Source organism: Dermacentor variabilis, chromosome 9, assembly GCF_050947875.1.
Source record: "Dermacentor variabilis isolate Ectoservices chromosome 9, ASM5094787v1, whole genome shotgun sequence".
Lineage (NCBI taxonomy): Eukaryota > Metazoa > Arthropoda > Arachnida > Ixodida > Ixodidae > Dermacentor > Dermacentor variabilis.
Genome location: NC_134576.1, coordinates 11,427,329 through 11,454,993, shown reverse-complemented (window position 1 = coordinate 11,454,993; position 27,665 = coordinate 11,427,329). Strand labels below are relative to the sequence as shown.

The window sequence follows — 27,665 nt, the reverse complement described above, 5'->3', positions numbered from 1 at the left end:
CTAACAATTTTACGTTCTTAGTTGCGTTATGTAGATGACATCGCAAAAATCAGTGTTTTATTTGCAGATGATATGACGTTAGTGAAGTGCAAAGCCCAAGAAAGATCATGGCAGAATTGCCGTTAGGTATGTTTTTCAGCTGTATAATAATTCAGCCACGCGTTTTCATTATCCCGCAGCTTGGTGGAGCGGAAGAGGCGTTTTTTCTTGTTTTCTAGTCTTTAAAGTGTTTTAGTAAACCATGGTTTTTGAGAGCAGGCACGGAGACTAAATTTAGGGATGAATTTGTCGACTAATACATCTATTTTATCCTTAAATAGCATCCAGTTTTCATGCACTGAGCGACAATGAAAATTTTCTTGGAATATTGGAAGAAAATGATTTAGTTCATTATTTAAAGCGGTGTAATTTCCCTTGTCGTAGAGTCGTATGGTCTTTTTGGTGGTTTGCCGTTTTACTGGAGTAATTATAAAGCCGGCTTGAACTACTTCGTGGTCACTTATTTCTGGCAAGTATGAGATGGATTTTATGGCTTCAGGGATACTGGTTAGTATTAAGTCTAAAATGCTTTCACAATCTTGGGTTACACGGGTTGGTTTGGATATGATTTGAGTAAAGTTAAAATTAAGGCAAACATTTATAAACTCGACTGCCTCGCTGTGGCATCCTTCGTCAACGGTTAGGTTAGGCCAATCAATGTATGGAAAATTAAAGTCGCCAAACAAGATTATATGTGTATTAGGGTGCTAGGTTGAAAGTTCACTTAGTACGGAATTAAGTTTGCCAGGGAAATCAGGGTTTCTTTGCGGGGGTCTGTAGCACACGCGAAGTAAAACGGATAGGGGTGTAGCTTGACATTTTATCCATAGCATCTCGAGATCGGATGAAAGATTAATCAATGTGGATGGTAGTTCCTGGCTAACAGCTATGAGCACTCCTCCTCCCTTTCTGCCATCGCGGTCCTTGCGGAATACTTGAAAATTCGGCAAGTCAGCCAGGATCTCGTGATCAGTGACGTCACTATTAAGCCATGTTTCTGTTAATATGAGTAAGTTGCTGATGGAGGATGAAACAAGATTAGAGACTAGTTCATGTTTTGAAATAAAGCTGCAAATATTCATAAAAATTGCGGAAAGATATAGGGTAGTTTGCGGTGCTGATTGGGGTGTGTTTGAGGATAATTGACATTGTGGTGATTGCTACGTTAGTTCCTTTACTGTCTGGGAGGATTCATCAAATACGTAACGTTTTGAACCAATGAACAATGTTTTGAAGCACAACTTAAATGCGGTAGATTTTGTTTTGGCGAAGGTTACTAGATGCTTTCGGGCATGCCGGACTGAGGGTGAGAAATCTTCACCAACGCTGTAATTTGTGTCTTTGAATTTCTGTCCTTCCAATAAAATCGACTGTTTGACTTTAAATTATTAGTTAAATTTTACGATCAAAGGCCGGACGTGATCAGGCAAATGGTGTCCAAGGCGGTGTGCGCGTTCTATATGTGAAGGATCGGTTGTTAGTTGAAGGTTTTCATTGATGGTGACGAATGACTATTGCTTCAGAATCAGCGAAGGATTCTTTAGGATTGGGATCATGAATGCCATAAAATATCAGATTGTTTCAGCGCGAGTGGTTTTCGCTGTCATCTATACGGGATTCAAAGTCATAATACTGGCGGGTTATTTTAGCGCTTAACGTTTTGAGGTCATCTAATTCAGTGCGCATGCTTGAGAGCCGATTGTAATGTGCTTCAAGGTCAGTCAAACGCTTGCATATGTCAGTCAGTGTTACGTCCGTAGATAGCAGGTGATCTTTAACAGTCTGAAGTTCGGAGATTAGTTTGGTTTGGCCTGCGGACACAATTCTTAGTTCAGCGAGCACAGAATCTAGCGTGGGTCCCGGGTTAGTTTCAATATCCCCTGCCAAAAGTATTAAAGAATGGATCATTTGCGAACATTCGACAATAATAACAACGCAGCACTGCGGGCTCGGCAGCTGTACTAAGAAGTAATTGCTTGATTTTTTATAAAACAGAACCTGCGAATTACCAACCTGCATGGTAGAGATGAACGGATTAGTAGACTGTGCTTTCACACAGCTACCGAGCCCACAGAGCGGCGCAGACGGGTGGCACTCTCTTCTAGCGGTTGAGGTTGACGTTTGTTTCGTTGTGATTGGCCAGGCTGGATCGAAGATTGCGACATCTGGTGGCACGACAGTAACGTGCAGATTGGTCAGTGGATGGCGCCAGTTGTGACAGCCATCTTCGAAGTAGTTGGGGGCCGGATTCGGTGCAGGTACGGCGTAGGCAGGCAGGAGAGCCACCAGGAGCGTGCTGGCGACGACGGTGAGTGTCTGCATGGTAAAGATGAACGGATTAGTAGACTGTGCTTTCACACAGCTACCGAGCCCACCTGGAGAGTATATCAGCCAGCCTTCTGTTCAGACGTTCCGTTAATCCATTGGTTTGAGGGCGATACGCAGTGCTCTTGCAGTGAGAGCAATGCGTCAGCTGGAGAATGTCCTGCTTAAGTTCGGCTGTAAATGCTGTACAGCAGTCGGTGATGACAACAGACGGTGCACCATGTCGTAGGATGATGTGGCGTACAAAGAACTTGGCCACTTCATACCAGTTTGCTTGCGGAATAGCTTCGGTTTCGGCGTACCGGGTTAAGTAGTCGGTAGCGATGACTATCCATTTGTTACAAGAAGAGGTCACTGGGAATGGCCCAAGTAGATCCATTCCTATTTGTTGGAACGGTGCTTGAGGAGGGTCCACAGGGTGGAGAAAGCCAGCCAGTTTAACTGGTGGTTTCTTGTGGCACTGACAATCACGGCGGGTCTTCACGTACCGTTTCACAGAAGAATAAAGCTGGGGCCCGTAGTACTTCTGTCGTATCTTTGCTAATGTCTTAGCAAATCCCAGGTGTCCTGCGCATGGCCCATCGTGGCAGGTTTGCAAAATGTCTTGGCGCAGCGCCAGCGGCACGACAAGGAGGTACATATTGGGACCGCTTCCACAGTTTTTCCTGTAAAGGACGTTGCTCTGCAAGTAGTACAATGATAAGCCACGCACGAGCGAGTGGTGTAAAACACCTTCAACTCCATGAAGGTGCTCGATCAGCGGCAGCAGCTCAGGGTCAGCACACTGGTGCTCAGCCATCGTTATGGCATCGATAATGCCGAAAAATGGCAAGTCATTATCAGGGTCCAATGACGTCGTAGGAAGTGGTGCACGTGACAGTCAGTGTCGCTGTGCTTCCTCCCAAATCGGTAGACAACTCTTATGTTGTACTCTTGTAAGTGCAGGCTCCAACGGGCTAGTCTGCCTGAAGTATCCTTGAGGTTGGCAAGCCAGCACATGGCATGGTTGATCGCTGACAGCCTTAAAGGGTCTACCGTATAAGTAGGGTCGGAATTTACTAATTGCCCACACAACCGCTAAGCATTCTTTTCCAGTGGTTGAGTAGTTTTTCTCAGCCTTGGTGAGACTGCGGTTTGCATAAGCAATGGGGCGTTCCGCACCAGCTTGCCACTGCACAAGAACTGCGCCGAGACCAGAATTGCTGGCGTCAGTATGAATTTCAGTGTAAGCGTCTTTGTCGAAATGAGCACGTATAGGAGCCTCTTGCAAACACTTGCGCAATTCATTGAACGACGGCTGCTGCTCGTCCGCCCAAATCACACATCGTCGCGTGTAAGCTGTGTCACAGGCTCAGAAATTCTTGAGAATCCCTCGACAAAGTGCCTATAATATGCACACAAACCAAGGAAGTGTTGGACAGCCTCCTTGTTTGTGGGTGGCAAAAATTCGGCGACAGCAGCTAACTTGTCGGGGTCTGGTCCGACGCCTTTAGGACCAACGACATGGCCACGAAATTTGAGCTCTTCAAACCAGAAGTAGCATTTTTCAGGCTTTATGGTTAGCCCGGCAGTACGGATCGCAGCGAGGACACTCTCGAGTCGTGTGAGGTGTTCGTCAAACGTGCCCGAGAACACACCATCGTCGTCCAAGTATACGAGGCATATTTGCCATTTAAGTTCAGCAAGCACGGTATCCATCATCCGCTGATAGGTGGCAGGTGCGGAACAGACCGAAGCGGAGAACTTTGAACTCATAAAGCCCGTCAGGTGTCACAAACGCTGTTTAACACGATCCTGTTTATCAACTTCGATTTGCCAATACCCTGATTTAAGATCTAATGAAGAAAAAAAACGGCATGTTGTAGACGATCCAATGCGTCGTCGATGCGTGGCAATGGATAAACATCGCGTTTGGTGACACGGTTCAACTTCCTGTATCTACACAGAAGCGTAGCGTGTTGTCTTTCTTTCTGACTAACACAACAGGGGAGGCCCACGGGCTTGTGGATGGCTAGATCACTGGACGGCTGGTCTTGGAGCATTTCTTTCACCTGATGCTTGATCGCTTCCCTCTCCACTGGAGTCACTTTGTAAGGATGCTGACGAACAGGACGTGCAGGCTCATCCATAATAAAGCGGTGCTTTGTGATGGACATGCGATGCACTTTGGACGACGTTGAAATACAGTCCGCAAATTCATTCACGAGACTCAGTAGGCGGTCTTTCTGGTGGTCTGGCACAGCAGCGTTAACGTGAATCCATTCTTTTATGGTGGGTAACTCAGATTGCTGAAACGATGCGGTTTCCAATGTGGCAATGTCAGTAACATCAGTGATTTCGCGAAGAAATGCGATTGTCATTCCTCGCGGTACATGCCAATGCTCATTGCTAAAGTTTGTTAGCAAACAACAGAACATTTGTTTCGCACCTGAAGAAGGCCTCTGGCTATACAAATGTGGTGCTCAACAAGCAGGGGCACGTTTGCCTCAGCAATTCCTTCGGCAGTGTCCTCTATGTCGAATCGGACAAGGGTAAGCACGCTGCTCTTGGGTGGCAACGTGACGTGATCATCAGCTACGGAAAGCGTGACGTCATGGTTGTTGTCATTACTGTTCACTATGGCTTGTGTAGTAGCAAAGCTGACTCTGGACTCTTGCAGGTCGATGATGGCACCGTTCGGCTGAAGGAAATCCATGCCAAGTATAAGGTCCTTTGAACATTCAGAAAGAATGATGAAGTCGCCGATGTACGTGAAGCCCCGAATGTTGACTTGTGCCGTGCACCAGCCCATTGGAGTTATGAGGTGCCCTCCTGCAGTACGAATCTGAGTCCCAGTCCAGTGCGTCGAAACTTTGTCAGTATCCGCGCGAGATTCTGGCTCATAACAGACGTGTCCGCACCCTTGTCGATCAACGCCGTGACTTCGTGGTCATCTATGGTAACTGGTACATCGCAAGACATTGACGCTGAACTACACTGCTTTCTCTGTGTCTCAATTACGTCATATCGCGGTCGTCGTAGTGGAGGATCTTCAGCATTCGCAGCGTCAGCGACCTCACCACAGGTCGTTGGACTCAGTTTTCCCGGGAGGCAGGTCTTGATGAGCAACGCCTTGTTGCGCTCGGCGTGAGGATGGGGCTGGAAGACCTGTTTCGGGCAGGTGACGGTGACCGGGGGACACAGAATCGTGGGGAAAATGAGGTCCTGGCGTTCGTGAGGTAGGCTTCAATCTCCAGGGGCGTTCACCATTGCGCGGGCACGGTGCATTCAGTGAAAATCCACGGTGCCCAGCTCAGCAGTAAGGACACGCCCTGTAAAGGTGATCGGCTTCACCGCAATTAAAACACAAGGGCCTCTGGTTTGCAGTGTGCCATACATCGGTCTTGCTGGGTGGTCGTGTTTCAGCCATGAATGGCGTGCGGCAAGTCCTGAAGTGGCCAGTTGCTTGTTCAACGGCGCGCACACCATGAAAGTCCGGGACGTTGCATGCATCGTGAAAAGTCGGAGACTGGAAACAACGAACTTCGCGCAGCTTCCACATACGACATGCGAGGCTGTGGCTGCCGTACCTCGAGCTGTGGTGTCTCGGCTTCGCTCCGAGACTTGTACTGCCTGCCTGATTTCTTCCTGGACGACCTCAGCCAGAGCGAGTCGCGGTACTGATACAGGAGTCACCTGAAGCTTTTGGAGCTCTTCTCAACTAACAAGCCTAATGAGCTCCCACAAGGCGTCGGTATTGTCCAAGGGTATAGCAAGAGGGTTACGCAATAGGGTCGACACGTCGCGGTTGTACTGCCTTGTTCGTTGCTGCAGTGCCTTTTCCATTGATATGGCTTCTGCGAGAAACTCTGCAACGGTCTTTGGTGGGTTGCTTATTAGGCCACCGAATAATTCTTGCTTGACGCCGTGCATCAAGTTCCTGACCTTCTTTTCTTCCGGCATGGATGGATCCGCATGTCAGAAAAGACGGCACATATCTTCGACAAACATTGCAACACTTTCGTTCGGCCACTGTACTCTCACCTGAATTACAGATTCAGCTCGCTCCTTTCGATCGAGGCTGGCGTATGTGCTAATTAGCTGCCGTCGGAATTCGTCCCATGTTGATAAGCCTGCCTCACGGTTCTCAAACCATGTCCGCGCATAGTCCTTGAGGGCAAAGTAGGCGTTGCGTAGCCTGCGCTCTGGAGTCCAGCCGTTGTATTCTGCGACACGATCAAAGTGATCGAGCCAGTCCTCAACATCTTTGAAGGCGTCCCCATGGAAGGATGTGGGGATTCGCGGCTGGTTAAGGACGACCTCGGTCGGTGCCGTTGTGGAAGAAGACGGAACTGATGTACTCATCCTTCAGACTGGATTGGGTAGAGGCTCGTACTCAGGTGGCAGTCCTTGAAGTCGATGGCTTATCCGTACGTGAACTGGAGTCAGCTCGACTGGACTTCATACTGGGATTGTAGGCGGCTTTCAATCTGGGAGTGGTAGCATATACCCACACCTCCACCAGAAAAATGTAACGTAGATTGAAGACGGAGTCTTACAAAATAGACGCTTCTCTTTAATGGCAGGCTAGAAGAAGAACGTGCAGCTGACACACTTCATCGTCTTTCATGGCGCCGACCTTTGCGCGTGCCGTTCTGCGGTGCGGGAGCCCCATGTTATTGTGTCAATAGAGTGATTTCTAAGTGGTTCCAGCCTCGTAGCTCCGGAGTCGCACGCGCGCAGGTGACACAGTATAGTATTGCTCACTGGTTCTAACATCGTGGTTTTGGAGTCACCCGTACGCATGCGGCCATGAATGCAGCTCAGTAGGTACAGTCGGCAGCGAGCTTCGGAAGTTATTGCAGCTCATTCCATAAATGTTACAAGCCTAAAAACTTCCTTGATTTGTCCACGATAGAAGTGTTTTCCTGATCGCGATGGGTAACTCAATATAGAGCGATTTCTAAATGGTTCCGGCATCGCAGTTCCGGAGTTTCGGCCTCGTAGTTCCAACATCGTGGTTTCGGAGTCAACTGTACGCATGCAGCCATGAACACAGCTGGATATACAATACATTTTGGTGAACTTGAACAATACTTAAATGTAGTGTGGAAAAAAAAAGATGAGAAGAAATAAAAAACTTTCAGTGCTTACCGGGAATTCACTAGTAGCGTGTTCAAGGCGGTACACCAAACAACTCGCGTCTCGACTGCCTGTCGAGTGCATATGAGAAGCCTTTCCAAACGAGACGGACCTGGTACTGATGCGCCCCGCAAGGCTGAAACATCGGATTTGAGGAGCGTGCATTGACTGAAACTTTTGCTCAAAGGCAAATTCTCCGTGGCGAGACGGGTCACCAAACAATAGTTCTGAGTCACGCGTAAAATATGCGACCTTGCTCTATGGTTGGAAAGCGCTTATAAGATGCCTCCTTTAAGCTACAGTGCAAGCTTCTGCTTCACGCGGGAAACCTATTGACGTCCCGTTTGCCGCCGAACTTCTAATACTTGTAATTTAGCAGTTGCGAATGTGCGCTTCGTCGTCTTCTTAAGTACAAACGAAAACCAGCAAAAACTAATATAAGTGTGAATGTAGAGGAAATATATGGGTGCACACTAAGACCCTTTATTACATGATGAAGATCTGTATTGTGAACTTTGCTACTGTTGTCGCGACATTATTTTTCTTATGATGTGCGTGATACTGTAAGTCTTATCATATTTTCTTCTCGCACAACAATTTTTTTTCTTTTTTTTCTCTGCGGTACGGAGCCCATACCCGTTCGTGTTTCAAATAATAATTATGTGCACGATGCGCTCGCTTTCATAGCAGAAAGGGGCACCTTAGTAGGTACAATCAGCAGCGAGCTTCAGAAGTTATTGCAGCTCATTCTGTAAATGTTACATGTCTAAAAACATTTTTTATTTGTCTGCGATAGAAGTGTTTTCCTGATCGTGATGGGTTATTCAATATAGAGCAATTTCTAAACGGTTCCGGCATCATAGTTCTGGAGTCGCACATGTGCAGGTGACGCGGCATAATATTGCTCAATGGTTCTAACATTGTGGTTTCGGAGTCACCTATATGCATACGGCACGGAGCAAGAAACATTTAGGAGCAGAAACTCCACTGTTTGCGGCGACCAGAAAAGGTCACAAGCCCGTGGAGCCGTTATCGTGCTGGTGGCCTAGAAAGAAATTACCGCCGTTGAGAGCGCGCCGGAGCCGCTTGCTCGGGCGCAGCATTTTTTTTTTCGCTGCGGCTTCTATGACGCGCCGCATGGTGCCGCCACTGTATACGGCCCTGTCGGCGCATACAACAATTGTGACCTTATTTGGTCGCCCGCGCCCGCTCGCGCTGACGGTAGTTTCACCTCCTAAATGTCTTACTCCGTGGCATACGGCCATGAACATGGCTAGATATACGATACATTTTTGGCAAACTTGAACAATACTTGAGGGGGGACACAGCCCTCAAAAACCAAAAAATAGCGGAAAAGCCGATGTTTGAAAAACAATTTTTCGGTTGTATGTCTCATAAACTACCTGTTCTGTAATTATCAGCCCCTAATTCAACCGCAAGGTACAAAAAAAGAAAAAAGAAAAAGAAATGCTACTTCTGAGGCCACCGCGGCCCACAAAACACGTGCAAATGCCGAAATGAAGTCAAACATCGCGCGCACGTGCCATTCCGGGCCCATGCGGACTGCATGCGCCTCCTTTAAGCTACAGTGTAAACTTCTGCTTCTGGCGGGAAACCTATTGACGTCCCGTTTGCCGCCAAACTTGCAATACTTGTAATTTAGCAGTTGCGAATGCACGCTCATCACCTTCTTGATTACAAATTAAAACCCGCAAAAACTAATAAGTGCGAATATAGAGGCTGTATCAAGTGCCGTCAAACACCTGCCTTCAAATTATTAATGCCACTTTCTATCTGTAAGTAGGAAAAAATCGGCTTTCAGCATGCCATGGGAGTCATGAAACGTGTTGCGGCAGGCAAAATTTGTTCAAACTTCCCCCACGCGCTGCGGCCGCAGTTGCCAGTAGGCTGCTTCAATCTTGTGCTTTTGTAGCGGGTGTCTTTGACGTAATAGTCCTGACGTAATAGTTTGCACACATTTTGTGCCAATTAAAAATGGCACCGTTTGAACAGAGCAACCTCTCTTGCCACTTTTCCGAAGGGTGACTTCGGAACTACGACTGAGCGAAGCGTATGCGCACAAGACGAGCCCCACGTCTTGTGCCTTCCATTGGCTGGCACGACCGAAGTGGCCATTTTGTTTATTATTTTTGTTTTGCATATGCCGCTATCTTTGTCGTCGCTTCTGGTCATCATTTGCTTTCACTTGCGTTCACCATATTTTCGTCTTGTAGCATGTCACGAGACACTCGCCTATAGAAGACGAGTCAAGCTTATGGAAAAAAAAAATGAAGCATCAATGGAACGAGAGGCTGAAGATCGCGGATGACGGCATGTTGCCCGAATGGCCCGCACAAACGTAGCGGCCGCAACCACCTGTTGCATCCAAAGTGCTACATTCTACCGACGTGGTTGCTTCTACTAGGCCTAGCTGCAAACTGATGTCATCAAATCGTTGGCTGGCACATCCAGTGGCATCCAAGACTGTGTTGATACAGCATACTATTCAGTATTCGGCGGGCGAGAGTGCATGAGAAGTGTAGTGATCTTAAGACATTGAAGGAGTGTGGCATCAAAGTGCGCAACGGAGCGGAAGTTCAAGCTGCTAGTCGCAAAATCTTCGGAAGTCACGAAAGGCGCATCTAGAAAGTAGTGCTACAAAAGCCAGACTTTCAAAACAGCACAAACCAGCAAAGGTCCCTGCATGCAGCCATGGTACACTGTTGCATGACAACAATCAATTTAAGTCACTGAACGAATACTCCATGCGTGTTAGTGACTTGAATTAGTTGCAGGCCACTGGAATGAGCACATAAAGTGGTAAATACAGTTTCTCATGCTGTTTTAGGACCAGTACACGCCTTTATAACAAGCTTTTCCCAGTTCTCTAGGAGGATATAGTCATATATTTAGTATGGCCATTTTGGTAAAGAACAGCGCAACAAAATGATGTCATTATTACTGCTGTAGCTACATTCTAGAAAACATTACAGCTGTCTAAACTTCAAATGCGTTTTTCTCCGTTCTATGCTTTTGCACACCGCACTCAGTCTTGCAGGGTTTTTTTCTATGATGTTGTTGAGCGACAAAATAAGTTTGGTATCAGTGTTTTCATATTGAAATGATCTAGAAGGTGATGCTATTTCTGTCACTCTAGCACCATTTTGCAAATTACAATAAAAAATAATAATGAATTAAAATAAGAAAAAGTATTCACAGCGAATGCTGGTCTGCTTTCTTACCTTCAGAATGCGTTCAAACAAATAAAAATAGAATGCCCCCATTAGAACAAGTATTTGGCATTAGGGTCATGGCGCTTACCTTTTGTGCTTAGCAATGCAAAATTGCTAAAAGAACCCATTAGGTTATGTTCAGACTTTAATACTTTCTGAACCAGATTACCTTCGAAAAACAAATTATAGATTTGGAATTAGCATGGAAAACTGATCAAACCAGTAAGGTTTAGTTCTGATTGAACCAAAAATAAAGAAAAACATTTTAGATCCGACGCCCCCTTAAGGGGGGACGTGGCAATGAAACTTTTTTTTTTGTTTATGGGAATAAATTGACGAAATTTGGCATGCAGGTGTGATTTGTTATGCTGATACCATAACAGAAATCAGTTTTGAGCTATCTATTATAGTTCTTGAGTTAGAACACTTGACATCCTCTAATGGTCATCCCCCAAATTAATTAATTAATTACACATAAGTCTGTCAAGATATTTATACTATCGTGTTCAAAAAAGCCCATTATGTGCAATAAAGCTATTGGTTTATTTTTTAAATGCCAAAATAAGCACAGAAGCTTTTTTTGAACTTTTCTGTGCATATTGTCTTACTAATGACCTTTGCAAAAAACCCATTATACATTTTTTTATGAGGTGCAGATGAAAATGGACAGCTTTATTGCAGTCATCAATGTTTCACGATCTAAGTGCAAAAGACAGAATGATTCTGTCTTCATTTGTTGTGAAATTGCACTGGGATGACTGAAAGCAACTGCACAAGAAATGAAAGCTGAGAAAATGGACCTCAAAGTTTTATTTGCTGGAAACATCAAAATATTTACTTTGAGCACCTAAAACCCACCTGGAATGTAGTACTTTGCCAATGAGGACACATTTCCCCTTACATTTTGAGGTAATTTTTCGCTTCTTTACAGCAGTTTCATTTGCCTTCGTTGCCTTTTTGATACATCGTGCATCCTTTTCAGCAGCCCGCCGCAGTGAACATGATCCTGGACTGTATTCCAGTTGCGGCATAACTGTTTGCAGTGCTTTTTCACAGCCAGCATTGAAACGGCAAACTGCATCTGCCACAGCACTTTCAACACTCAGGAGTGAAGCAAACTGATTTTTTTATTGGAGTGACCAAATGACATTGTTCAGCGACTTGATGGCGTTCTGTGTTTTGCCTTGCTGGCTTCTTTCAAGGAGTTCTCTTTCTTGGAGTTCTCTTGACGGATGCTTATATATAGGCAGGAGTGCTGCTCGAACATGTGCAGGAAGCTGCAGCTTGTGTGCAGGGGCTGGTTGATCTGAGGCCACTGCAGAATTAAACTTGCACCAAGGGTTCACGCCAGTGGGACAGTGCTCGTGATGCGGCTCATCATCGGTCGACGTTATATGGTGAAAAGTAGCCATGATGGCCTTTTCCATAGCAGGCACATCATTCGGGCTACTTTTTATGGCTAAGCCATAATAATTTCTGAGTTCTTAAACCCTGCGTTAGGCGGCCCTTTCCACTCATGCTGAGCTCACGGTCCCTGCTCTTGTTTTTCTCAACAAGGTTGTGCAAAGCAGTTCCCATTCTTTTTTTTTTCATGTGATTCACACACTCTTGTTTGTGTATGGGTATGAAACCATACGCCTTCTCTTCACTGAGGGCAATATAAGTGCGGCTATCCTCATCACAAAGGACATTTGTGTAACGGAGCTGGTGTTTCTGAAGAGAAAGCTGAAACATGGTTTTCGCTGCAATTATTTCCGTTTGCCTTGCACTTGCCTCTGTGTTTCTTTGGCATTGCGGTCGGTGTTCTTCATGCCACTGAATAAATACTGTCTGCAGGCTTGAGGCCAAGAGAACATCTATGGCAATAATTGGAGAGGACACAGTGGTCCAAGACAAGGCCAGAATATAATTCAATAACACAGGCAACATCAATGTGAGTTGTGTGGCCCCTTGTCATCCAAGTGCCATCATAGATCACATCAACGTTGCCCGGGGTGCATCCAAGTTCCCTGTAGATCTCACGCACCTTCTGTGCACTTTCGGGCTCTATTGTCATGGCTGCTGAGGCAGTAGCAGGGTGACTATGCCTACGGTGCAGCCTTGCATAGGATTTGTGATGCAGTCCTCAATGGGAAATGTCCATGTGGGAGAAGACATCATTCAATGTGACTTGCTTTTTGCCTACTGACTGCACAGCTCTCAGTGCACGAACGTTCACTTCAAAAGTGGTTGATCTTCTGAGTGCCAGCACATCTTGGGGATGACCACCTTTTGCTTATCACCCCACAGTCGTCACACAACAGTTCCATTTTAGTTGCAAGCCCAAGACATGGCCCAGTTTCAACACGAATTGGTCTTTTCCAGCACTGATTGCAGCTTGCTGCAGAGAGCAGCTCGTCTTAGAGTGCTTTATATAAAATGAAAGACGATGACTCAGGAACCACATCGTCGGCGCACTCTCCTTCTTTCAAAAGCTGAAATTTCCTCTTTGTTGCAGAGGTAGATGACAGCACATTGAAAACATCCGCTCTTGTCTCCGCTCGTTTCACAATCTCTTCATTCGTGAGAATTGGAGCTGAAATCCACAGCTGAATATTTGACACGATGTCTGCTCTCGCCGATGTCACATTGCTGTCACGACCACATGCGGATGCGCCTTCACCACTGCACGCAAGCACGTTGTCACCACAGCCCACGGTCGCGTTATCACCACAGCACGCGGTCGGGTCGTCAACAGAGCCCACGGTCGCGTCATCAGCACTGCACGCAGACGCGCTTTCCCGATCACCCACGTGCGCCGGTCGTACCTTGTAGACACGGACGGTGGCATCCGCTTCTGCGAGTAGTTTTCGCCTTCTGTTCCACGCCTTTTGTTGTTTTCCGTACGCGTGGGCCGTTCGGAACTTGCTTAACAACTACCCTAACACGTGCATTAGGGTAGTTCAGCTGCCATGATGGTCAAGCACAATGAACGGAACGCGCAAGGCACTGCTGCGCCAATGCGCGCGAGTGTGTTTCACAGGCAATTCAAAAGTACAACAGCCAATAGGAGTACTCCATGTTCCCCATGTGACTACTGCGGCCAATCACGATGCCGCTTTTACCTCTTTTTCAGTCACATTTGCTGGTTTTATTTTTCAGTGGAGAAATACAGCGCTGTGGCTATCTCGAGCTCCGATCTCTCCTCTTTACGATATCAAGATGGCGGCGCTGCATCATCGGATAGCCGAGCTATCCGCAGTGCGACAGCGCCTTCCGAAGCCCGATATTTTCGCAATTTTTGATGACGGTGCTCTAGCAAAGTGTTGTTTTTTTCTATTTCTACTGCATATTTTGTTATAATATTTGATCACGAGGTAAAAGAAGATCCGAGGATCTCGAAAAAAGATAAATCGGAAAATCAAAAATTTTGACTATTTCAATTGCCACGTCCCCCCTTAAAGAATGCAATGAATCTGTGTGGCCAAGCTCATGAACTGCTGCTACATAAACACTGCCTGTTTTGCCAGCCTTTCATGATGCGTGGCTTTCCTCAAGGATAAAAAAATAACGGATCTGCCAGCATGGCATTGCTAACCTCAAAAGAAAGAACAACACCGGAACGTTGGTAAAAGTCATTACCGCTCGTTACAGATGTGACAAAGGGAGTAGTGCCGCTTCCTGGCCCATTAAGTTTCTCACATGTTATCTTCACACATCCACCACGACCCGCATGTAGACTTACAGCCACTCTATCACCAACGTATCAAAAATAGGTGACGGGTGAACACTTGAGTCAATGTGCCAAAGTATGAGTCACGGCCACAACACCGACAACACACGACTGTTTGAAGCTGAACATTTCATGATGGTCTACACAGTAAGCGAGTGACTAGCAATAATGCGTCTTTCCTACAAGTTATTACAAAGTAGAAAGCATCCCCCCCCCCCCCCATGTCTTTACCGAGTCAGCAACTTGACAAGCCTCTCATTGAAAGTGATCGTCAAATAAAGAATGAAAAGCAAAACACACTTACCATGATTCAATTCATAAGTGAAAAGTTCAGACAGCTTGGAATACATTTCTAGCCTTACTTTTAGTAAACGCACAGTATACACTGCTTGTGTCATTCGGACAAGGCGTAATGAGCTCCGATAGTGCTTGTGTGCCCTCCGACGCTGTGACAAAAGCTTCATGTCATTCACCCAGTCATCGTCAAAGAAACCCGTGGAAGCAGAGGTTTGATGAGCTGCACCAACGTCATGCATAGCTATTATAAACACAGTGGCAATGGAGGCAGCTGAGGTAAATGATGGATGCGTCACCACATGATAGAACATGACGGCACTAACAAGATCATCATGAAAAGTATCAAAAATACGCCGTTTAAGGGGGGACGCAGCCATCAAAAACCGAAAAATTGCAAAAAAAGTAGATTTTTGAAAAACAATAATTTGGGGTTATGCCTCATAAACTACCTGTTCTGTAATTATCAGCACCTAATGCAACCTCAAAGTAAAAAAAAAAAATGCTATTTTTGAGGCCACCGCGGCCCACAAAATGAAGCCGAAATGAAGCCAAACTTTGCGTGTGCGCCATTCCCGGTCTATGCAGCCTGCCCGCGCCATCTTGCTGTCGTTTTGACCGTGAATTCTTTGTCTCTGTTTTGCTGCCTTGCAAAATGCCATCGTCAGCCCAGTTGAGGTGCTATTGGTGTTTTCCCACGATAGGATGTGGAGCGCTGATGGGCTGGAGCAGCACGTTCAAATCCTGTGAGCTAAAGCGCGCTTGCCATTGGCTACTGCACGGGTGGCAGCGGCGGCTGCTCCCTTTGATGTCGCGCCCACCGCGCTTGTGTTGTTGTTGCCCCTTGCTCCATCTGCCTCAACAGACACCTGTTCGTGAGCTGCCCATCGCCTTGCGCTATTTTAGATTATTTTCTCAGCTTTTTTTTCACTAGTTCTTTGCTGCACGCGATGCCAGAAAAGCCCAAGACAGTGGAGATGTTTGGTGCGCGGAAGCGCGATATGCGTCTCATACGAGCATCGAACTTCCCATCTTCCGCAGCTAGTGCCGACTGCGTAGATGCTTTCAGCACGGAACTGTGCTGTCGGCTGTCGCCAGTCGAAAATCCGACAGATTGAGTATGCCTGGAGCCGCAAGGGCTAATTAGAAGCTCCGCATGAGTTTTCCAATAAAAAACAGATGTGTTCAACTTTAAGGCCCCTTTTCTCGGAAAGCGATATCTCAAGAACCGCTCTTCAGCTTTGTGTGCAGTTTTTTTTGTGTTCCTGAATGACTTTGCCAGGGGGTAACAGGCTTCTTTTTTTGAAAGCTGGTGCAGTTAACTTATAATAAGCAATTAATATTTGCTGAATGTAGTCATTACTGGCTACATCAAATTCAAATTTGTCTTAAAATGTTTTGGAGGGGAAATTAGAGAAAAGGGCTCTGTAGCCTCCTGGGATATCCCTCAAGGATATCCCTCATCACAATGAATTTCAGCTTCTTACAATCTCCTGGCATTTCTCCAGGCTCTTCCTCAGGCATACACGTGAACCACCTAGTTAGACCTCAATAACTCTGAAACTCATAAACACATCTTCATGAAACTTTGCAGTTAACTCATAGGTCGGCGGTGTGAATGCACCCTGAAATTTTCATCCTGATATAGTGAAAAAGTAAGAAAGTTCTGTCTCCAGGGTAGCCTCCCCCCCTTAAACGGCTGATGGTCATATCTCGGCAACGAGTCAACCAGACAGACCCTGTTAAGATTCCACAGTGGCTTCCAGCCTGCGGAACATACGAGTCTATTCCCACTGACGTGTCCCTGCAAGTACGAATGAAACCTGTTCAGCACCGACTATGGGCCGGCGAAATGCAGTCTTTCACGCCACTCCGCGATAAGTGTTTTCGCGATGAACAAATCTGGTGTGTGGTGGTTTTACTAAATGCAAACCGTAATGTAAAAATCTGTCCAAGTGGGGGCTGGGATCAGATTTGTTTTTGCTGCTCACGGTACCTAAAAATGCCATTTGTAGAAACTCTGACATTGACGTCCCATGCTTGGAGCCATTCGGTGAAAAGATAAGAGTGCCATCCATGCTTTCTTGCGGAATGCACACATCAGTCCGGGAGAGAGAGTGGGGGCAGTCTTTCACGCCACTCCGCGATAAGTGTTTTCGCGATGAACAAATCTGGTGTGTGGTGGTTTTACTAAATGCAAACCGTAATGTAAAAATCTGTCCAAGTGGGGGCTGGGATCAGATTTGTTTTTGCTGCTCACGGTACCTAAAAATGCCATTTGTAGAAGCTCTGACATTGACGTCCCATGCTTGGAGCCATTCGGTGAAAAGATAAGAGTGCCATCCATGCTTTCTTGCGGAATGCACACATCAGTCTGGGAGAGAGAGTGGGGGGCTACAGGACACATTGTGCCCCCTTTCTTTGTCCGTGTCTTTCAGAGTAAAACAATCTTGAAATACATAACCGATTCGCCCAAATCACCACTTGGACCGGGAGGCCTTTTGCGTTCTTGACGCAGCGTGGCGGCTCTTTACAATAATGAACGGCTGCAGGTGGTGTTCTTCACTGCATTGCGATCTTTCCACTATCAGTATGATTCACCACATTACATGACTGTATTGCGGTGAAGCTTACTAATGCAACTTCACTATTAGCGAGTGCGAATATCCTTGCTGCATGAGCTATCCATATTTTTGAGCGATGCACCTTGCTCATTTTTACTGCTGTCCTTCAGATTCAATGTCTTGTTTGATAGCATCATCCACGACTGTGTCGTTTCATTGGCATGAATATTTCCGATGAAGGAAGAAGCTGTCCCTGTCTATTACGAGAAGCACACTTGCAGGGGTGCACTGTTGAGGGGGGAGGCTACACTTGAAGGACTACTTTTTATTTGTGGACAGATCTAAACGAAATTTTCACTTTGTGTATTTTAATGCGCAGATTCTAAAAATAAATAAACTTTTCCATAGGATAAGTAGTTTTCGATATATACTGAAAGCACTGTATATGCTGGGTCCTTTGTTTGGAGAAAAATTAGCATCTAAACAGAAAATCCTAACACAGTGGTTTGAGTATAAAGACTATCTAGAATGTTCAGGGAGTGTCATAAGGTATTAATCTATGTTCTAGGCTAATCTGAGCAAGAGTTAGAGCTCATCAAAGTTGTGAGAAAAAATGCCATCTTGCCATGTCAAACATGTGACCCATCTCAAAAGCTTTTTGAGATGAGTACTGCTTTGAAAAGGGGCATATTGCTTACTACATACATTTCTCTTTCTGGCAAAAAAAAACGTTATGCTGATAGCTGAAATAGGACAGAAGCTATTTTACCTTCAAAATTGGAAGTCTGTCAGAACTGTTGTTTCGAGAAATCAAGGAAAAACATTCTGCAACATCTTTATTGGGAACATACCAATAAAATCTCATGGAAATGCACCAGGGACATAATCTGGATGCATCCCATCTTTATGCCACTTTTTGGCCAGCTTCCTTGTGCTCAAAGAGGCTTCTCGCTTCTTGCTGGAGTTAGCACTTTGATGGCCGTCTTTCTCCTTTGCTCACTGAGATGCAGTGCCAGGAATATTCATGTGTAGCTGCTGTACAATTGCAGTGGACGCAAGCAGGTTCCCAGTGTTGAAGCGTAGGACAGCTTCTGCAACAGCAGCTTGCACGGCAAAGAGAGATGCATGCTGTTCCTTTCAGACACTCCAAATCACTGAGTGAAAGCTCTCAATCGAATTCTGTGTCTTGCCTCGCTGGCATCTCTAGAGCAGGGTTTTTTTCAGATAGCCGCGTATATACAGGCAGCATTGCTTCTGCCACATGTTCTGGCAAGTTGTAGTGGTGCCTGGGTTCCGGCTCTCCTTTTGCTCTTGGAGCATTCTGACGACAGAACATTGCGAGAGCCCGTCCTCCTTGGCAGGGTCCTTGGAAGCATCCCCACTTTCTAGCCGCACCCGGGACACAGCACGAGTCCAAGGAATTCTTGAACGACGGATAAATCTACGATTTCAAATCCAGTCCTGCTGTCGTTGACGTCCTCACGCGTGTCGACACCCAGCAGCTTGAACTTTCGCTCCATTGCAGACTGCGATGCCAGGCACGTTTTCCAGCAGTCGCTGCGCGCTCGCTACTTCAGTCGTGAAGGAAACAGTGCCTACACGATCTGTGCCAACATGCGTGGCGTGGGTGGATGAAGTGTTGACGCTAGGAACTCATCCGGTAGAACGTCCAGGCAGACCAGCAACCGGCAAACCTGGGAGTATGACAGGCCTAGCCGCCGTCCGTCCCGCATTCCACGGACGCTTGACGCGTAGTAGCCTTGAGACGATGATCTCCTCCAGCCATCCGGGTAGCAAAACGAGCACCTTATCAGACGTCACAAAGCAAGCAGCTGAACAAACGTAGACAACATAGACAGTGGGGCGATGAAACCAGAGATAAACAAACGTAGCAAAACGCGAGAGTGGTCGAGCGCGCGCCAAACAGTGCCAGACCAATAGGAGCGAGGCGCGCAAGGGTGTGCGCACTTTGGCCAATCGGCGGCACAGACGCATCCTTCAGAAATGACGCAATAGCGTCGGTTTCGCTTCATCAACACCATTATGAGCTGGCGCAAAATGTGCACAAACAGCTTCAAAACAAGTGCAAGATGGCGGCCACTGGCCACTGCGTCCGTAAATGGCAACAGCGCGAAGTTCGAACATTTTTGACCAAATCTTGCTAATTTAGCGTTCACCCTGGTCCGTTTAGGAGTGATTTCTTATTATTTTTCGACTAAATTTAGCTTCTAGATTTCGTGGAGGGACTCTTGAATGTATAAACATAGCGAAAATGCAATTTTCTGAAAATTAACTTTACTTGTGATTTTTTTTTTCTGTTTCAGGACCCGCGTCTCCCCTTAAAGGTACACTAAAGGTTACTATGAAGTCAAGTTAAAGTGATAAAGCAATGCTCTAGAACGTCTAAGGCGTCAATATAATTGCGAACAGAGCTTTAGTAACGGCAAAATTAAGGTAAATGCATGACACAATTTGAGACCCCCCAGCGACATTCCGGTACTAGCGCTATGACGAAGGCACCTTCTCATGATTTATATCACTAGTACTCAACTACTCGTATTAAAAAGATCATTTTGTTAGATTATAAGACGGAAAAAAAATGGCACTAGTAGTGTACTTCTATTCGATTCTAAGAAAAAATAACATTTTGACGTTACCCTTGAGTAGTATTGGTGGTTGAAAGGTTTTGTTTTCGCTCGACTCTGTGCCGCGCGCGCTTTGGAGTTTCAGTTGTTTCGTTATAGTGTCGTGCTGCACAGGTTCTGCTGGCTCACGAAACTTGCATTTGGACCAAGAAGCGAGAATGCCACGTCCATATGATGTCGTGGGATGCGCAAACGGTCCACGGAACTTGGCCAAGGGCAGTTGCAGCGGTGAATCCAACGTTACTTATAACTATGTGCCAACGAGTGAACCTCTCCGTTCGAAGTGATTAAGTGCCGTACCTCTGCCACAGCGCGTTGGCAAAGAGCCGAAAAATCGCATAATGTGCTCGCTGTACTTTTGTCCAGAGGATTACAAGTTCAATGCCGACTTACCGAAGTCGTATGGAGTGCCTTTCAAAGCAATGCTTTCCCATAGCGCTGTTCCATCGGTCTTGCCTGCATTCTCCGAAGTGGAAGAACAACTGCAGGTCGAAGACGGGCCACAGTGAATGCAGCATTTAGTTTTCACGAAGGAGAAGCTACAAATGTGCGAATATGTACAGCCATGACATACAGTTGCCGTCATAGTAGTACGCAACGACGCCGGCAGCGTGAGCCCTCAGCAGCAAGTCACGTTCATCAGTGCTTAAATCGCTGAAGTCGAGCCCAGCATCGCAAGCCAATGTGTTGTTGTCAGGGTTGTCCACTGCAACGAGCGTCGAAGTTGGCGTCATAAAATAAAGAACCAGCTTATCGTCGTGCGCTTTCCCTTGCGCTAGCCACCATAGTTCTGCTTTCGCGCTGCTGTCGGCTCTGTCTTGGCTCTGTTTCTGGCCGGGCGTTTGCGTTTTGCGCAGAAAAGCCGTAGCACCATCTGCGGGCGCCATTTTACTCATCGACGGCGTAACGTCACTGGGAGACCATGACGTCACCACTCCTCAATCGGAGGGTAGGCAACTTGAACTGCGCTAAAGTACGCGGATGCTTCAGAACACATTTTCTTTTAAAATAATTCTCTTCTTCGCATGAAACAAGCATTTCAAGGTTTCTGGGATGGTATTTATACAGTCCACGTTGACTAAAGGGGGGATGTGGCTTTGAAAATCAACATCCTTATTTCTTCATGGATTTTGATGAAAATTAGTACAAATGTTTAGAATGTCTCCCTGATGCTTCCATATAAGTTTCAGAGCGATATGTTGAGAACATTTTATTCAATTTTATTGAGCAGAATTTTTCTCCCTCTTACTTTCTGGAGAGCCTGGGGAACTTAAAAACATGATAGAAGGCTTGTTAAGTATTGACTGCACAGCTAAATGCATGCTTAAGGTAGAAACCTGACGAATGAGCTCGCCATCGTCGAGTTCTGCGCATGTCAGTAAGCAGTGTCAGCACCTGTGCAACTGTCAAATGAGACGGTGTCCAGAATCGCAATGCAACCACTGTGCAGGTCTCGGCAGAACATTTTCCGCGTCAGTAGGAAGCACATCGTAAGGCGACAAATCGTAGGCCCCCCAGACCCGCCTGCCGGCATTCCCCAGCGCAGTCTGCGCAGGCACTGTCGGCGCCATTAGACACTTGACACAATGTTTCCGTATGCTGCGCTGGATCACCGGAACCTCGAAACAGCACACAAAGCAAACACCACCATGCCGACACCAGTCGCACAAATGAAAAACGTGGCCTACTCACAGCGTCGTGCGCGAAAAAACAAATCAGCTTCTGGATGGTCTTGACATGGCTTACTAAGCTGAAACAGGAACTGCTGTAGAGCCACTCTATCGAACCAGAGGAAACGATGATGAGCAGGGATCTGCAGTAGCGTCATTTCGTGGGGCAGCAAGGAGGCTCCGTTCAAAACAAAAATGGCGTTCAGCAAGTCGAACCATGCACCGGTCAGAGTCGGTGTATGGTGCTCTCTATCGAGTTGGCTCAAGGAGTGTCCGAAAAATCAGACGAGAGGTTGCAAAGTGTCCGAACTTTCGGCAGTTGTTATGCATTAAGGTCTATGGGGAGAATGGGCGGTGCCGCGAAGCAGACCGAATAATCAAACATGTCCGAATTTTTGGAGTCCGGTAAATCAGTCGGCGACTGTAAGCATATAAAGTTGCTCTTACATGTTACTACAGTGCAGTCCACTTATAACGATATCGAGAAAGACGAAAAATATGATCGTTATAACCGATGATCGCTATATCTGGACTGCAGTTATCAAAAAAAAAAATTTTTTTATACGCGGAACATACCTTTGCAGCTCCGAACTCCAATTCGCTACTTGCTCTAAAGAATATATGATGTAGACAGTAGGCCGTAAAAAACAAACTTTATTTCTAGCGCCAATGACCATGTCAAGGGTTAGGCGCGCCGAAAAAGTCCGAAATCTGCACTTGCTTTTGCGGCAGCTTCAGATTCACAACCGCGGTGTGCATGGATTCCAGCTGCTGCGCGAACACTGGCGGCAATCCTTTAGCATGCATTACATCAATTAAGGAGTCGATCGACGACAGTGCACTTTGCGTGGACATCGTGGTCGGGGTCAAGGAGCCACTGTCGATCTCGTTGTCACTGTCGCTGATGCCGTCGCCACCGTCGCACAACTTTGCCGTCTGTCGAGACAGCACATCTTCGGCGATCGCCTCGTCGGTGACTTCATCGCAGAACGAGGCAGCACTGTCTGCAGTCAAAAACTCCTCCTTCAACACAACACCTGTGTCACCAGTAGGAACGAGCTCCCAGAGCTCGGTATGTCAGCGACTTCCACCGGGTCGGTCTCAGCGGGTTGGGGAAGTTCGTCCTTACGCACAAAGCCCGCCTTCTTGAAGCAATTGGTGATGAACCACTGGTAAAGCGTCTCTTCAACATTGGCGTACAAAGGGTCTCTAACCCTTTCCCGCTGATCGGCATGGCCGCTGATAGCTCCTGCCTTCACAATCGCGGTGCTCCCGGTTTTCAAGAGGGTTGATATTAACACGTGTACTTATCTTTATCGGGCAACTACGTTTCGCCGCTTAACAACTGTAATCCCACAGCGAGGGACGCGCCTGCATGTATCCGACGTTTCTGGAAAGTTATCGACGCTTCTATCCGCGTGTCTGTTGTCGCCGAACCTTGTGTTATCAGATTTCATCGCGTGACACGAATGGTGTAGAACTTTGTGGAAGACACGCGGGTCCCATCAGTTAATCTGGAACATTCGACGACTGATCTATAAAAGCCGACGCGCTTGACCCGCTGATCAGTTTTCCGACGATTGCCGACCGTGTTCGCCGCTATCGTTGTGCTATAAGTGTAGCCTGTTTTTGTGGGCACAGGTTCGCCCAATAAAAGCTAGTTTTGTATTCCACCGTATTGCTTCTTTCTTCACCGTCACTACCACATGACAATATCGTTAACTGGACGAGCTCATACTTCTTCACGAGGGCGCTCACCTTGAAGCCGCATCGAGAGTCCTGCAAAATATCCACCTTCGTGTCAAGCGACACAGCTTTGCGCTTTGTCGGCGCCATCTTCTAACTGGGTTGAACCATTTGAACCGTTGGTTGCACGCTGCTCCGGTGGCGTCAGCCTGCTATCGCGAGAGACGCGGGACGGGCGCCACCGCGCCGCTTTGCTTGTCGCTTTTTTTTTCTTTCTCTCTCTTTCGGAGCGACTGTGGCCGACGCGCATGAAGCAGCTAGCGCCATCTTGTGGCGCGCTGCGCCTAGTCAGCTATTCTCCGGTGCGCGGGCGGGGCGAGACGCGCTGCGCGGTAATGGCGGCAAATACGAACTTACGGAGGTAAACATCGCCTCGTCTCAACATCGTTCGTTTCAGGGAACTAAGCAACGCAAGTGTTACGATTATTTGGCACGGAAAACTCCGTCCAGACTGCAAACTTTTGATCGTTATATCCGATATGCGGTGAATAACCTATCGTTATAAATGTTTTTTTTCCCCATAGACCTAATGCATAAAATGACACTCTCATGTCGACCCATCGTTATAACCGATATATCGTTATATGTGGTATCGTTATAAGTGGACTGCACTGTATCTCCTGTTTGTTCATGTTTAGGCAGTACTTATTCTGCACATCCAGTGAATAAACCTTTGGTTGTTAGTGCACTCTGTGTACGTATCGTTCTTCTTCATCTGGGCCCTTGTGTTCTCTGGTGCTGTATTACTACAGAATTTAGCATTCCTGCTGGATGACCTTGTTGAGCTTTGTCAAACCAACACAGAACCTGTACCCACCCAATGGCTTTGGCATGATGACAAGGTCCGAACACCATGTGATTGACATGTTGACTTTTCGGATGACTCCTTGAATTTCCATGTCATCCAGTTCGTCATTTTTCAGGTGCTTGAGCAACGGGTATTCGCCATGAAACATTTTGTGAAAAGCGAAGAGCACCAGGAAGTATACCGCCTGTACTTTCCGCAGTCCACGAAAGATTGTGGCCTGGGTTGACGAAATGCTGCGCAGGGTGACCCCTGTTACGCCACTCCAACGTGGCAGTGAAACTTCTCAGCATGTGCAACCTTACATTTTTGGGACCAGATACCTAGGCTTTCATTTCATCCAATCCCCAAGGCAATCCGAGGAAAAGGGTAATACGTTACTTCAGCTTCAGAGTCCATTTTGAACTGTGCAAGGTGGCCATTCGCACATGTCAGTGTACCTTGCCCGATGCGTACTGAGTGCGTTTGACAGAACCCAACAGCTCTTTTGGCTGCTTGGCCTTGGAAATGTCAGCAAAGTGACCTTGCTTCTTACAGAAATCTGATGTAGCTTTATCTGCGGGGCACTCGTTTTGTGGATGGAGATAATGGCCTCAGTATGCGTAAGAGTTGGCTGTGCATACTTGCGTGACAATGCACTTGATGCTACCTTCTTGCATCACCATTTAAGCTGTTGAAAGCAGCACTTTTACAGAAGCTTGCAGGGGAGAGACACTCTTTCTCGGCTTCCTCGTGCACATGTGCTCAGCACAGTGCTTCTTTCGCGGAAAGTTCTGTGCATCAGCACAACTGGTCATGTCGTAGAGTACTGATCTCGGAGGCCACTACCAGAAACTCATTATTTGCATGGATGCGCACAGGCTCTTCAAATTATCCGGTACAATGTCGATTTATGGAGCTTATTGTGCACTCCATAAATTGCATTCGTTCGCTTGAAGTATATGCAAATCACACATCAGTGACATCATGATGTGAGAACATAGCGGAACATGCAGATTTTGTGCAGGGAAGCTCTGTTGCATCACTCTGAGTCGCGCTAGTATGAGCGAGCGAACACCTTCAAAAACAGCGAGCGGGAGACCGTATAGTATGTGTTGTCACGCTGCCTACTTATCCTTCTTTCTACTTTTTTCGTGCACACAATACATGTGTTCCATAAAGCAGACACAGACTAGGACTTTGCACATATGATCGTTCATTTAGAGAATTCATAGTTTCCTCGAGGAAACGCCAGTGCCAGTATACTGGCACCGTTGGCAGCTGAACGAGGTAGTTATTTAAGAAGCTGTATATCGAAGGGGACTTTGCTTGTTGCCTACTTGAGGTAAGAGGCAAACGGTGCATCTCAGAAGTTAAATATTGAGTCAGTATAACAATAAGCAAAATACCCCGTGTGCGTAGTCACATATTCATTTAAGGGAAGCACCAGTGAGTGTGACTGGCAGCCTTCGAGAACGGCACGGTATCAATGTTGAAAGTGCATCGTGCCGTCGTTTCTCACTTCTTGTGTTTGCACTGTACGAAATGAAGAATAGCTCATTTCAAATCTGTATGGTCAAAACTAAATTAAAAAGCAGTTTTCTTTTTCATCCAAATGGCTTAATCAGCTTCCAGTCGGTCGATCAGGTTCATCCGCACTAACTCGTCGACTGTGATAAGGCTAACCTCGGTTGAGCACAATCGATATCGGCTCAAGCTGTTTGTGCAGCTGGTGAGGATGAAGTTCGTGCAGCCAACAATGCAACACCACTTGCTGCCCCCCATCACTTGCCCGTCCGCACAGAACACAACTTCTCACGACTGCAATTTCTTGCACCGAACACTAGCCCGATCGCTGGCTCCTCGATGCCGTTGTCTGGAATTCATTCCCAGAATGCTTTGCACATGCCACCCCTCACATCGTAACGCAATGTTGCCAGTAGCTGAGGAGCAGGCAAATGAGGTGGTTTGAAAGAATTAATGAAAATAATTTGAAAAAAATCTGTGCAACTCTCAAACACGCTTTCTTCAGGACCTGATGAAGTGTGCAGGGGAACGTAAGCAGCGAATTTTATCGATGTCCATCGACATCGAAAAATTGCTGGAGTTGCCTTTAAAAAAAGAGTGATGCACCAAGCATGGCAAAGGAAATGTACCAGCATGTCACAAGTGCGCCTTTCCTCCTCAAAGGCTCTCAAGAAGATTTTCAGGCACCATGTTACAAATCTGTCTCTGTGCAATGCATAAAACAGCCCCTTGCTGTGAGACACATTACCTGCCCAATTTAGTATGCGCCTGCGAACGCATTACCTGCCATTGGTACAGTGAAACCTCGTTAAACCGTAGTTGGCCGGAGCTCGGAAAAAGTATGTACTAAACGGTAGTACTGTTTAACCGAATAGCATGAGATCAACCACTTACATGTCGAAAACGGAACTCAGAGAGAGTGCGATGAAAGGGGAAAAGAACATGCAGTATTTATTCACTTCGCACGACAAAAGTGTTATTTTCGTTTGATGCCGCGGCGGCCTAGCACGACGACAGCGGCCTCAAACTTACTGAAGCTGCGTGCCAGCTTTTCAGCCAGCCCCCTCTTCTCGGCAAACACTCGCATGGCAGATTCCTCGTTGGTGTTACATATTCTCCGTGCACGTGTGCAGTAGTGCTGCAGAAGTCCTGGGGGCGCCTTTTTCATTGCCGGATGCCGGAGTTTAGAATACTTTTTATTTGGAATAGAATAATGTTATCGCGCCCCTGTTCTCGCCACAATGATTGCATTCACGAGGCTGATGTAACGCGCAGCTTGTGCCACTGTCGGGCTTGAATCGCCCGTGCTGTCGCTTTCCGTGTCGTCCTCATCACCGTCGCTAGTCGACACTTCAGCAACAACACTGGCGACGATGGCGAAAAGTCAAACCTCGTAGCCGACATGTCTTCGCGGTCGCAGCAGCGCTGCCGAGCAACTTCTTTAGCATTCCAAATGCCACACACTGTAGCCAGCAGCAGATCCTTGTTGCGTGCCAGCGCCAAAGTCTTCTTGTCCCGTTGGACAGCACGGACGATGTCTAATTTTTCTTCTATGCTGAGCACCCGGCGTCTTTTTTATCCGAGCTTCGGAACGACGCGAGTCCTCGCTTGCGCGACACCATAACGCCCTCTGGCATGGCCATAGAGAAAGCACAGCGTCGAAATGATGTTGATGTGGCTTCGCGAAAATGCACAGGGCACTTGGCGGCCGTTGTTCCGATCTCTGAGGCTTGTTGTTCTGCTGCCCCGCCCCGCCCGATGGAGAGACGGCTCACCGCCGTGTTTGCGCGATGAAAAGTTGAAACGCTACGTTTTAACTGTTGTGTACGCAATAAGCTGGTACGGTTTATACGGATACAAAACACATGATGTTCAATGGCCACTGAGTCAGGGATTTGAATTTACTGCTTTTAAAACGAAACTACTGCTTAACTCTTTCGCTACCGCGCCTATTCAGATCGATCAATTTGATCGACGGATTTGAAGTTCAAATTCTCGCGCTCTC

At 46.8% G+C, this 27,665-nt stretch overlaps 1 protein-coding gene across 6 annotated transcripts in view; it reads right to left on the bottom strand.

Moving 5' to 3' along the window:
• The window catches only part of LOC142558608 (DNA-binding protein P3A2-like), a 221,067-nt gene that overhangs the window by 127,317 nt on the left and 66,085 nt on the right, over window positions 1–27,665 (bottom strand). For 4 of the 6 annotated variants that reach the window (XM_075670767.1, XM_075670770.1, XM_075670771.1 and 1 more), the window contains exon 5: window positions 2,053–2,355. The exons of the other annotated variants lie outside the window; for them this stretch is intronic. In XM_075670767.1, coding sequence (XP_075526882.1) covers window positions 2,053–2,355 — 303 coding nt within the window. The remainder of the gene's footprint in view (window positions 1–2,052; window positions 2,356–27,665) is intronic. 6 annotated transcript variants of the gene reach the window in all.